This window comes from Podarcis pityusensis (genome assembly GCF_964106645.2).
Source record: "Podarcis pityusensis genome assembly, chromosome: 8".
Classification (NCBI taxonomy): domain Eukaryota; kingdom Metazoa; phylum Chordata; class Lepidosauria; order Squamata; family Lacertidae; genus Podarcis; species Podarcis pityusensis.
In genome coordinates, this window is record NC_138033.1 from 33,191,495 (window position 1) to 33,203,960 (window position 12,466).

Sequence of the window (12,466 nt, forward strand, 5' to 3'; positions counted from 1 at the left end):
GAGATCTTTTCCCTTCGACGTGCTCTTGGGCTACTGAACCCTATCTTCCAAAACGGGTTTAAGACGGGCGTTTGGAATGGGCTGGCTCGGAGCGGGAGTGGGGAGCAAGCCAGTTTTCCAAAGGGCCCGGATCTGAGCGATGGAGCAGCGGCTGCTGTCCACGAAGGCGGTGGCAGCGTCGGATCCAGTGAAAGGGCATGCCATTCTGGCCACCAAAGCCTCCCTCCGCCCGAGCCCTGGGAAACCAGCTGCAGCCGACCAGAGGCGGAGCGGACCCTGAACATCGGGCCGCCGTTTCCACAAGCCGCTTTGCGGAGGGGCCTGCCTGGCCACCGCCTCTCCGAGAGGGAGTGCGCGCGCTCGCGCACGCGCTCGGCGCTTCTCGGGCGCGCAGCAGCAAGAGCAGCCGCCGCCGGAGCGTCCCCAGTGGCCCGTCTCCGCCGCAGAGGTCAGTGTCTCCGCAGCGCGTCCTCCACCCCATGCGGTGCGAAGTGGGGGCGGGGGGGGGCGTGGAACCTCGGCGAGGAGAACGTTCTGATTTGGAACGCGGAGCGAGGAATCAGCGTTCCAAATTGGAACATTGGAGGTGGCATCTTTTGTTGCTGGCAGATGGCGGTGGGTGGGATTAACCGGCCTTTTAAGATTGCCGGCGGAGAGCGAGACCTTTCCTTCTCTCGCCCCGGACCTCTTTTCTCGGGCAGCGACCTCTTCTTAGAAGCCAGACAGGGCTGTTTGTTAAGGCGCTGCATCATCGCCGCCTGCTCTGCACGGTCTTGTTTATCGATCTATTTATGTGAGCTCCTTATGTGATGCAAGAGCGAAAATAAGAGAAGGTCGATGAGCCAGGCAGGATTCAAATTAGCAATTCAGCGTTTAGTGTTGTTACCGAAATGAAATGCACAGGGCATTTCTCATAGCAGGAGAACCAGTCCTCCTCACCCAAGCAGTTGACAACCCCAGCAGCTACTGCTGGAGAAGGAGCCCTTGCACCCATCACTCCCCCCCACCCCCCACGACCGACCTCTGATAATTGGCCCTAAACCAAGAGGTGTCCCTGATGAGACCATGTGCCCTAACAGAGCAGGGGCTGGAACACCAGGGAGCAGTCAGCTTTTGAGAACTGGGCAGAGGAAGGATTACTGCCCCTTCTCAAAATGTCCCTTCTGCAATATTAACACATTTATTTATGGAATCAATTTAAATTCTACTTTAGTTTTCTTACACAGAGCTAAGGGGTGTAAAATACTTACCCCACCCTCACATGGGCATAGCCAGGACTTTTGTTGTGGGGGGCAGTCTTCTGTGAGGAGGACAGAACCTCAGATTTGTATTGATTTGTATTGATTTTGATTGATTGGGGGGTAAGCTGCCCCCTGCCCCTCCTGGCTACGCCCATGCATCCTCATTTTATTCTCAAAACAAACCCTGAGCGCTAAGTTAGCCCAAACAAGCAAGACATCTTCCCAACATCACCTGGTTAGCTTTGTGGCTGTGTGGGGACTGAAGCTGTCTCTCCCTAGCCCCAACGCTGATCAGGGATGCCATTTTCTGGGTTGTATATTCTGGTAGAGCATCTGTTATTCTAGGCTGCATCAACAGTAGTGTCCAGGTCAAGGGAAGTAATAATACCACTTTATTCTGCCTTAGTCAGACCACACCTGGGATACTGTGTCCAGTTCTGGGCACCACAGTTTTAAGGAGGATATTGACAAACTGGAATTTGTGCGGAGGAGGGCAGCCAAGATGATCAGCAGTCTGGAAACCAAGTCTTAGAAGGAACGGTTGAGGAATCTGGGTATGTTTAGCCTGGATAAAAGGAGTCTGAGAGGATATATGATAGCCATTTCAAATATCTGAAGGGCTGTCACATGGAAGATGGAGCATGCTTGTTTTCACCTTGTCCAGAGGATAGGACCCAAACCAATGTATTCAAGTTACAAGAAAGGAGTTTCTGAGTAAACATCAGGAATAACTTTGTGATGGTAAGAGCTGTTTGACAGTCAAACAGCGTCCCTTGGGAGGCTGTGGACTCTCCTTCCTTAGTGGTGTTTAAAGCCGAGATTGGATGGTGCTCTGTCATGGATACTTTAACTGAGATTCCTGCATTGCAAGGGGCTGGACTCGATGACCCCTGGGTCCCTTCCAAGTCTACAATTCTATGGCTCTAAGAAGGTACTTAGGTATCTCCACTGAACCAAAAACACCCAGCACCTCATTTTCTCATATTATTGTCTCCAAGTAATGAGAAACTCCTGGGGTAATACAACCCATGCATGATGAAGGGGAGAGCAGTAGAGACTTAGGCCGCATCCAGACTTACTGAGCAGTCACATTGATTTGTTTGTAGGAAGGTTGTACAATCTTGCATTGAGCAAATGTTATCCCAAAACCTTCCAGTTCATTTTCCCCATCACTTTTCTTATCACCAAAACAATATTTTTTTTGGGGGGGGGGGGAAGAAGCAAAACTGATGTGCTCGAGCATTAAAAAAAACTGTGCAACCTGGATTTGCCAGTGTGTGACTGAATCCTACCCGAAAATAGCAACAGTCAGAAAGTGTTCTCATGTTGTACTTACACAGTTCTCACTGTACTCAAACAACAGCAGAAATCTGAGTAAAGCAGGGCTGGAGACAAGGAGGCAAAAAAATGTGGTTTTAACAATGACAGAGGCTTGAGTGCAGCAGGGATGGAGAGACACGGGGGGGGGGTGTTATTTAAAAAAAACAAAGCTGTTTTAACAAGGAGAAGTAGCAGAAATAGGTGCATCATAGCAGCTAACACAACAGCTGCTTCCCACCTCCTTGCTGTATTCAAACCTTTTTCTAATCTGCCGCTTCACCCCTCTTAATGTCACCTTGACTCACTCTATTCAAACCTCTGCCACTGTCTAAAACCATCCCCTGCTCTGCTTCATTCCACCCCTGCTTTATTCAGACCTGCGCTGCTGTTTAAAACTACTATTTCCCTACTGTGTTTCTCCCTTCTTGCTGTACTCAGACTTCTCCTTCTATTCCTCGCCTGACTCTTGTGTGTGAGAGAGGATGAGGAGCTCTCAATGATTTCATTGTATGGAAGGTTCTTTATTCAAACCTTTGCTGTTGTTTGCTAGATCCAGTTCCCCACCTCTGATTCAAAGGGTTGGAGATGGGATGTGAGGAAGAGGAAGTCTGGAAGTGGTGGAAGTCTGTTTCTTGTCCTGGTTACAGAACGGGCTGCTGTCTTCAGAACGCTCCCTGGCCTTGCAACACCTGACAAAACTGCTTCCCCTCTCAGTGTGCCTCCCTTCTCACTCCCTTGCCGTTGTCATGCTGTTGTACAACCTGCCTTCTCTTTTCCTCCCCTACCCCACCACAACTTCCTGCAAATCCAGGATTGTGATGAGTCCTTCAATGGGGGCTGTGCAATGACAGCCTTACATATCTATGTAATTGGGAAAACATATTTATATGTCTCTTATTGTCTCGTTTACCGTTGGGGTTATAAAAAATATTTGCAAGCTGTGTGAAGAGTTTTATTAAAACTTTTGTACACCCTGCACTTTTCTGATGAAGAAATGTTTTTTAAATAATAATAAAGAATATCTGTTCCAGCCTTTTATTTTCACTGAAGGTCAGCCAGATTCCTTTGGAAGGCGCAAGAGCCATAGCTCAGTAGCAGAGCATCAGCTTTGCCTGCAGAAAGTCCCAGGTTCAATCCCCTATGGCATCTCCAGGTAGGGCTGGGAGAGACCCCTGCCAGAAACCCTGGAGAGCTGCTGCCAGTCAGTGCAGGCAGTACTGAGCTGGATGGACCAAGGAATTGACAGCTTCCTGTGTTCCTATAGAAGCTCCCCTGCAGAGCATGGCGGGACTGGCCACTGCCGTGTTGTTTGTCCCAGCGCCTGATGTTCAGAGGTAGACTGCCTTGGAGCACTGGAGGGTCCATCTAGTTACATTCATGACTGAAAGCCACCAATATGCTGTTGCTATCTCTTTCTAGCTTATCTTTAGGTTCATTCTTGGTTCCCCTGAGCAGTTTCCGGTGTGTGACTAAGAGAGACCTGCTGCTTCCGGGATGGAGGAGAAGAAGAAGAAGAAAAGCCCCAAAGCCCACCTAGCTCAGCCAGTTCCAGCCAGTGCTCTCCGTAAGCTGCCAGTCCCTTCTAGCAAGAGCACCTCTTTCTCCCTGGGGATGCCTCATCTCCCTTCGCCAAAGCAAAGAGCCAAGTTCAAGAGGTCAGCCAAAGGTTGGGGCAGAGCTGCATGGTTTCCTCTGGGAGGGATTTGAACCCAGAGCCCAGCTGGCTAGAATTTCATCCGTCTAGCCACTGCCAAGCAGAAAGATGTGAAACTGGGGTGGAGGTGTTTTAAAGCTTATGTTTGTGTTCCTACCTTTAAATAGGACTATTCGAAATTGGACACTCCATGCATGCTTAAAGACATTTTAACCTTATGCTGATTTTTTTTTTTTTTAAACCAAGCTGCTTTCCATCAGAGAAAGGCATTTTGCCATTGCCCAGAGGCACCCTTTTCTTGCTTTTTGCTACTGCTTTGAGTTTGATGATTTGCATTTAAGTGGTTGCATCATTGTTGCTTTATTACATTTTGAAGCTGTTTTGATTGACTTTTCGTAGGGGGAGAGCAGGGTATAATTTTTAAAAGTAAGATAAAATTAATAGGTCCGCTTTTTAAAAAAGCTGGCTGCCTTCACAAAAGGAGGGCACTCGGCACATGCTTAGAGTCACTTAGCCCCTAGAAGCATCATTGGAAATGAAAAACTTGGCAACCCTGCTTTTGAATAAAATTATCTCAGCATCTCCTTGCAGTAGCAAACTGTGCACAGTCAAAAACAGTGAGTCAATGTATGAAGAATTACAGTGTCTTGGTTATGCCTTGCTAAAGTCAGAAGCGGTCCTTGCTCCACCCCACAGTGCCTTAAGGCAGCCTTCAGATGCTTGGGACTACAACTCCCACCAGCTCCAGCCAGGTTGGCAACAGCTTACCTAAGTCCGTTTCCCTTAGAGAGAGCCCAACTCTTTTCCCTTTGAAATGACAGCTCTCCCCAAATTATAATCCAAGGCAAAGGGGACCCAGGCTTCCAGTTTGGGGCTGCCCTTAAAGGTGGCAGGAGGGAAGATGAACACGATTGAGTGCTGTGAGCAATGTTCTCTGGAGCAGGCCTCACTGAAATGAAAGGAGACCTTTGCTAGAGCAAGTCAGATGGGTGCCTGGGTGGAATCTAGGCCGTGGCCTTGAGTCAATGGCATTTCTTTATCCAGTAAACAAAGCAAAAGGATTTGACTTCCTAGTCCAGGTCTTGTGGCCTGGTGTGTGGGAGGTGGGAGGGAGTTGGAAGGAATATGTCTCTTGAGCTGAAAGTTCTGGGCTGAGAACTTTTGCTTTGAAGTTGTGGGTAAGCAGATCAATGTCCAGTGGCCGGGGTGATGATATAGCACAATTTCTAGCAGCATTTATGGGGAAGCCAGCTGCTGAGAAGAAGTCTGCATACAAGAAAAAGGCTCTGCTCCTATCCAGTTAGCTGTCCAACTTTCTGTTCCTGGGAAAAAATCACCCCAATGCCTCCCTGTTAAGAATTTGGGGTGGGGGGATCCCTCAGCTCTCCCCCACAACTTCCATAGGAGGAGGTGAGGCTGCCCTCCTAGGAGAGATTTTGGCGTGTTTCCACCCCTGCATGCCCAACTGGCCATTGCATTGGCAGAGCCCTGGCTCCTTGGCAAGGAAAGTGGAAATGATGCTGAGGACAATCTTGGAGGCTGTCTCTGGCTTCCTTTGTGCTCTGAGGAAGGAAGACGGACTTCCTGCCTGGTCCCACCCCACCCGTCACCTTTTCTTATTGCTGTTGTCTGATGCAGAGCAAACAAGGAGAAGCCCCGAGCTCCCCAGCCCGGAGGCAGCGCTGCCACAGCAGCTGTGGGGACCCCTCTGCAGCACTCGTTCCTGACCGACGTCTCAGATGTGTACGAGATGGAGGGGGGCCTCCTGAACCTCTTGAACGACTTCCATTCGGGAAAGCTGCAGGCTTTTGGTAAGCGCTTCGGTTATTTCTCGGCCCTTGAGTTCTGAGGGAGAAAAACATCTCAGAAATATCTGTTTCTGGACGGTGTGTTGTAATATGCAGGGTGTTGGATGGGGAACGGCAAGGCCTGAATTCGAATCTTTGCTTAGCAAGTGCAATTAGCTGAATTAAACTTTCTCAGTCTCACCTAGCTAACTGGGGTTGGCATCTCCTAGAAGCTCCATGGAATAACGCTGGTGTTCTTTTTCTCAACTAACGCAGGGAAGGAATGTTCCTTTGAGCAGCTGGAGCACGTTCGGGAGATGCAGGAGAAGTTGGCTCGCCTGCATTTCAGCCTGGATGTCTACGTGGAGGAACTTGCCGAGGACCAGAAGAAGACGGTGGCCGACAGGAACCTGGATCAGCTGCTGACAAATGTGAGTGCTGTGAGGAATCCTGGAATCCCTTTTCTGGCTGAGAGACTCTCGCCCTCTCCGACCTCCTTGTTCAGCCTGGAACTGAAGAGCTCAGGCTGCATACACTTTGAAACACATCCAAAGCACACACTTTCCCTCAAAGAATTCTGGGCAATGTAGTTTAAAGGTTGCTGGGAATTGTTAGACTGTGAGGGGTAAACCATAGGGCCTAGAATTCTTTGAGTTGGGGGGATGTCCTTTACAATGTATAGTCACAAATGTTGTCCCGCACAAGACATGTTTGGGTGTATATGCCTTTATTATGGAAACCCAGCATACTTAAAATATAATTGCCTCTGCCCCTGAGAAGTTTGTGAGTATCCATGACATCCCAACTACTCAGTCCATCTGTAGGGTGCATTTGCAGGTGATAGGTAACAATCTTTTACTTACTGGCAAAATCACACTCATCTGCCTGCTGGGGGAGACCTTGCTCTGTGCTCCTCCAATATTTATGGCCAGCCTGGTGGTTTTGGCCAAGCCCTATACCTGATCAGCTGTTGGGCAGGCAAAGGTGTGGCTGAGACAGAAGAGGTTTGCAGGTACTGGTGATCAGCTGATCATCAGGACTTGCAGTGTTCTGTGAGCAGCACTCTGCAAGCCCCACCAGTGAGCTGATCGTCTGCATGGACAAAAACTGCTTCCCTGACATTGTGACGTCGGGTGATTGACTGGCCTGCCTATCAAGCTTGGCCTATGGGGGAGGTAAGGATCAATCCAGCCTCCTGGCCAGATCCAGTTCCAAAACCCTGCAATAGAGCTTTCTCCATGTTGGTGCAATATCTATGGGACTCTCTTCTGCATTTTAGGAAACAAGTTAACTTTCTTAATCTTGATCCATTTTTAAAGTACCTGCCGGCTAAATAAGGGAATATGACATATTGGATATCCCCTCTCTTTAAATTTTGGCAAATGGCAGCCACAGAGGTGGCAGTGGGAGATCCCTCTGGCTTCTCCCTTAACAGAACAAATACCTGTTTCAGGGGCATCTTTATCTGAAAAATGGGGTTTTGTGCGTGTATGTGTTAAAAACACCACCATACACACTCACTCACCGCCTGCACCCCTGATGCTCATCACTGCCTTCTCCCAGAAGCTGCTATTTGCCAAAATCTAAAGAGGGGGATGATCCTATCACAGCGCTCCATCACCTTGCTTAGTGTGGCCCCAGTTTATTTCCACTGCAGAAGTTCCTCTTAAAGAGCTCCTTGTGTTTGTTTGTGGCTGACTCTCTTTTGCTTTTGCAGCTGGAAGAACTCAGCAACTCCATGTATCCTCCTTATGGTGCCCAGTGTGCGAATGCCCAAGCCATTTCCCAGGCGGACTGGGGGCAGAGGCGATGGTGGGGGTGAAGGGTGGGACGCTGGGTGGGGTACAGGGAAGAAGTAGTCTATCCATCTGTGGCAGATAGGCAAGGTTGAATAGTCCAGCTACTCCTTTTTTAAATAGGAGATTCCCCCCGGCTCCCTCCTCCTCTCTTTCCCCAAGAGAAGCAGCATCAGAGTGAAAAGGTATGTCTGCAGAGAAGAAGGGGGGCGGGCATCATAGCTTAGCTGCCTTCCATTTTTCCTTAATAAGACACCTCAGACAAAAGCTCCACCTGGCAGAAAACCCTGACTTGGAGGATGCGTCCACAGTCTAGAACAAGGAGGAGGAAGAGGAGGAGGCTACCTGGTTTTTCTCTTGACTGTTTTCATTAAGAAGCCTCAAAAAGAAAAACAAAGGAAGCAAAGAAGCAGCTGCGGAGCCGAGCAAAGAAGACCCTCGCGCAGAACTACTTCTGGACTGTACATGGAAAGGATAAGTTAGATGGAGCCTGGTGGAAAAGGATGCAACTCCTGGGCCTCAGTGCACTGGGACACACTGCAGATGCAGCATGGAAGCCAGCCTCCGGCAGAGACCCTGCGCCCCACGACCGACAGAGGGCAAACAGAGAGCTCCAGTGCAGGCCCTGGGGGGTGTGGCAAGGGATGCTGGGGGAGCCCTCTAGGTCCATGCAGGGCTCTGGCTCTGACTGGCAAAATGTCCTGTGCCAAGACAGAGAGATGCAGGTTCTAGGGCTTGGTTGCCTGCAGACAGTCCTTAGAACCAGGATCCGCTGTTTTTTCCCCTCCTACAGTTCCAGACCAGTTTGCACACATGCCATGTGTGTACGCACACAGTTTGACAGGCACAAGGCCAGCAAATTGAACAGTGATATATTCCATCAGTCTTGCTGCTTCTGCCAAGAGTTGTCTGCCTCCAGTTTTAATCCCCCCCCCACCCAGCATAGCATGAATGCTCATTTTCATGACTGTTTGTTTGGTGCCCCATTAACATTTTTTAAATGCCAACTGTTTAATAGGAAACTGCCCCTGGAGGAGGAAAGTGGTCTTATGACTAGGAAAGGCCAAATTTATCAGAATTTCAATTGAATTCCTCCTAATTATACAGAGTTTTCCTTAACCACATTTCTGCAAGCAATTTCCCCGAATGCATTTTTTTTGTATGTTATTTTCCTTAATGTATGCATTTTATGCACACTTTCCCCTAACATACACATTTTAAAAACATTATTTGGTTGGAGAACTGTGTTAGACTTCAGAGGAGTGTGAATTTTGAAGAATAGCTGTATTTTTATTTACACATTGTTTTAATAAGCACAACTTATGGAGTTCTGCATTAAAATGCAAGCCAGACCCAAATTTATCCCCCAGGCCTATTTGTAGAGAGCTGGTGTAGTGTAGTGGTTTAAGAGACTGACTATGAATCAAGAAGTGTCCAGTTTGAATCTTGCCTCTGCCACAAACTGACTAGTTGTCCTTAGTCACTTTCAGCTTCAGTACCCCCCTCTGCAATATGGGGTATGATAATATCTTACAGGGCTGTTGCTAAGCTTTACAGCCAGAGAGAGTACATGTGATGGTTCAATACGGATGTTAAGTGTTACTATTTTTATTATCCTCATCATTGGGATCATCCAATCCTTGGTCTGCATGTTTCATTTCTGCCATGAAAAGGAGGACCCAGTTCCCCCTGATACCAGATTTGAAGGACAGGTTGTGGAACAGTTCATGGAACCACTTGAGGAGGGCAAGTTTCCTGGCTCCACAGCCCTTCACATGCTGCCAGCGGAACTTCTGCACTCTCTCTATTCAGGATGTAGCTGCCCCTTGCAACTGCACAGAAACAGCTGATTTGCTAGAGGTGTAGAAATACTATTCCTGGGCTACCTCCTTTCTCTTCCCTGGGGCTTGTCCCTCATTTCTCGCCACCCCCTCCTGCCCCCACAACCCAGCCCTAGGAATCCCCAGACAGGCCTAATCCAAGACTATGCTAGGTTACCCCTACATCACATGCAGGGCTCTGGTGGTTGTTCCAAGACAACAAAACGGAGATGCAAAACTTTCCCAGTGTTAACAACTTGGGGAATCTACTTAGAGTTCACATTTGCTCAATCAGAACCTAGTGAGACAGTAATGCATAGTCAGTGAAAAAAGACTCAAGATTATACATGAAATGAAGGTACATTATTCATTTGCTTCATTTAAGGTATATTATTCTCTTCATATAGATAACTGTGGCATTTGAAGAAATGTAATATTGCAGTATAATGCTAGAACTTAACATGGATATCGTCTCCAGATGGCCTCTACATTGAGCATTCATTCTGATTTGCCTGCACAATGTTTATGTGGAGGGGATACGGTGTCTGGTTTTTATTGAGCAAACATTCTGATTTGTTTTCAGGGACGTTAAACGACAATGGACATTCATTGATTGAATTGCTTGTGTGATGGTGTTATGCCTTCCTTTTAATCAGTCATTTATCCCACACTTTTTAGTGCATTTTTAGTGCATCACTTTCTTAACTGCAGAAAGCCCTTGTTTTTTTCTTTTTCTTTTAAGTGGCTTTGTTGTGCCGAGCAAACCTAGGTTTCCAGAAAATTTAGCCTCTGACTTGGAGCCATCTAGTTGTGAAAATCAATTTCTAAGTTTGATGGCACATGTAGCATTTTGGAATAAAATATTTAAGCATCAATAGCTGTGGGCTAGGATCCTGTTGCCTTTAGCTGGGTGAGAGGATGTAAAAAAAGAGTTAGACCCCAAGCAGGCAGGTAGAAAGAGAGAGATTCTCCGAACACCTTTTATATACCAGAAAGATTGTGTTTTTCTACCTTTTCTATCAATTTCATTACTTGCTTGGCAAGCCCATATAAGATGTCGATTCTGGGTGCCCATAATCTGTGAGCCCCTTCCTTTTCCAGCACACCTTTGCTCAGGTCACTGACACTCCGTTGTCAATCATGTTATTGATTCCACATTTGCTGAGGCACTGTGGCTGTTGTTCTCGTTGCGCTTTTTTGTATCTTATTTATGCTGATGGGATAATGTTTCCTGTGACAACCTCATCAGGTTGCCAGGGCCTCTCATGACTGTCCCTGAGGGTCAGCAGAAAGTTCCAAGTGGCCTGCGCAATGTGGCAGAATTGATCTTGTCGTCTGCTTTAGCCCATGACAGCTGCTGTGCTGCCTGCTGGCGTTTGCTGCCGCTGATGGCTCTGCAGGCCTGGCTAACTCCAGATCAACATCCAGATTCTCCATGCGGATTAATGCATATGGGAGCCACCTCTGCCTTCCTGCAGGAGAAATTAGCGCTGAGGAGTATCAGGGGCAGGAATCTCGAGGACCATATTTCTTGGGATTTTTCTGACCCTCAGTTCCACCTTCCCCAGTTCTGGTGCTGCTGCAAGTGCTCCCAACTGCCTCCTTCTCCTGATCACCCTTAGCCTTGAACCCGGAGTCACTGCCAGAGCCATTTGGATACCTGGACCCGTAGTGCACTGCCCGTCCCTTGAGGCTTGCAGAGGATCTCGCATGGCCCAGTCAGTGTTTGTTTAGTAACTGATGGTGTAAGGATATGGATTGAGTGCTTAATGAGTTGAAGTCCCATAGAAGAATTCTTTGTTAATGCATAGGACTGCTGAAGGCAGGGGTTAATGCAGCCTTCACCAACATGGTGGCCTCCAGTTGTTTTTGGCTACGTCTGGAGTTGTATCCAAAAGCATCTGGAGGGCACAAATTTGGCAAAGACTGGGTAGTGTGTACCCCCCCAAAAGCTGCATTTAAAATCACAAGAAGCAGATAAAGTATGCAAACTTTAATTTGTATTACTAGTCCGCTTCCTTGTGTTCTCTTTCCCTCCCAAGCTCTTCTAAACCTTTGTGAAAATTGTAGTCTACTGAACAAATGAATGTGGTTTGTAATTTTTTTAATGTCGTTATGCTTGTTAACACATGAAACGTTCATCGTGGAAGGGGGTGGAGTCCAATTTTTGTAAAATCAGCTCATAAATAGTTATTAAACTTTCTATAGGACAAAAGTTTTGTGTCTTTGGTTTTGACATCTAACTTGGCAACACTGCAATTTAGCAGCATCCAGTCGCTGCTGGCGTGCTTTACACTGCAAATGGTATCACAACTCGGTTTCCAGACTTCTGGAGTCCAAATCACATACTGTAGCCAAGTGGGCGGTAGGATTTAATTAGGATGAGAGTCCAAATACTTGACCCCCCCTCCAGATTCCTAATCATGATTGCCCTACCCCCACCAATTTAGAAGGCAGGGGAAGAAAATAAATAGAAAGGCAATAATATTGGGAAAGGCTGAATGTATGAAACAAGTAGTGTATGAAACAAAGTAGGCTCCCAGCAATCTCACAAAAAGCTTTGGATTATCCCAGACTATGCAGCCAGTATTCCAGAGACGTGTCCTCTGCCTAGTACCAAACCATCACTTCTGCCCCAATGCTGCTTTCTGTGGGTACAAGCAAGATGCTGTGCAACAAATGGGCCTGCTGTGGTCAGATTTACCCACATCCTTTGCAAGGTTTATGGCTATGGTTTTCCCCCTGAGAAAAGTTAAGATTCTGGAGAATCTGGATTCTGCCCCTTGTGCCACTATCTGCATTTTTTTCTGTTCTTGTACTGAATTGCAGAATACAAACCATCCGTGAT

At 47.5% G+C, this 12,466-nt stretch overlaps 1 protein-coding gene across 6 annotated transcripts; it reads left to right on the forward strand.

The window, feature by feature from the left end:
* Positions 1–321: 321 nt before the first annotated feature.
* Positions 322–11,833, forward strand: CCDC28B (coiled-coil domain containing 28B). Of its 6 annotated transcripts, XM_081019704.1 has the most exons (7): positions 617–793; positions 1,652–1,795; positions 3,981–4,216; positions 5,854–6,026; positions 6,279–6,433; positions 7,720–7,742; positions 8,060–11,833. In XM_081019704.1, exons 3-7 carry the CDS (start codon positions 4,056–4,058, stop codon positions 8,112–8,114), a joined length of 567 nt encoding a protein of 188 aa, XP_080875830.1. In that variant the 5' UTR covers positions 617–793; positions 1,652–1,795; positions 3,981–4,055; the 3' UTR covers positions 8,115–11,833. The 6 variants fall into 6 exon arrangements, with proteins under 6 accessions (XP_080875826.1, XP_080875825.1, XP_080875830.1 ...); XM_081019700.1 differs by lacking the exons at positions 617–793; positions 1,652–1,795 and adding an exon at positions 322–484; XM_081019699.1 differs by lacking the exons at positions 617–793; positions 1,652–1,795 and adding an exon at positions 325–448.
* Positions 11,834–12,466: the final 633 nt, after the last annotated feature.

Bases quoted from the DNA above. Each gene is read 5' to 3' on its own strand.
- CCDC28B (XM_081019700.1), top strand. From the start codon at position 4,056: ATGGAGGAGAAGAAGAAGAAGAAAAGCCCCAAAGCCCACCTAGCTCAG. The intron at 4,217-5,853 runs GTCAGCCAAAGG...TGTCTGATGCAG, and splicing joins CAAAGAGCCAAGTTCAAGAG to AGCAAACAAGGAGAAGCCCC. The intron at 7,743-8,059 runs GTATCCTCCTTA...AAGACACCTCAG, and splicing joins GAAGAACTCAGCAACTCCAT to ACAAAAGCTCCACCTGGCAG.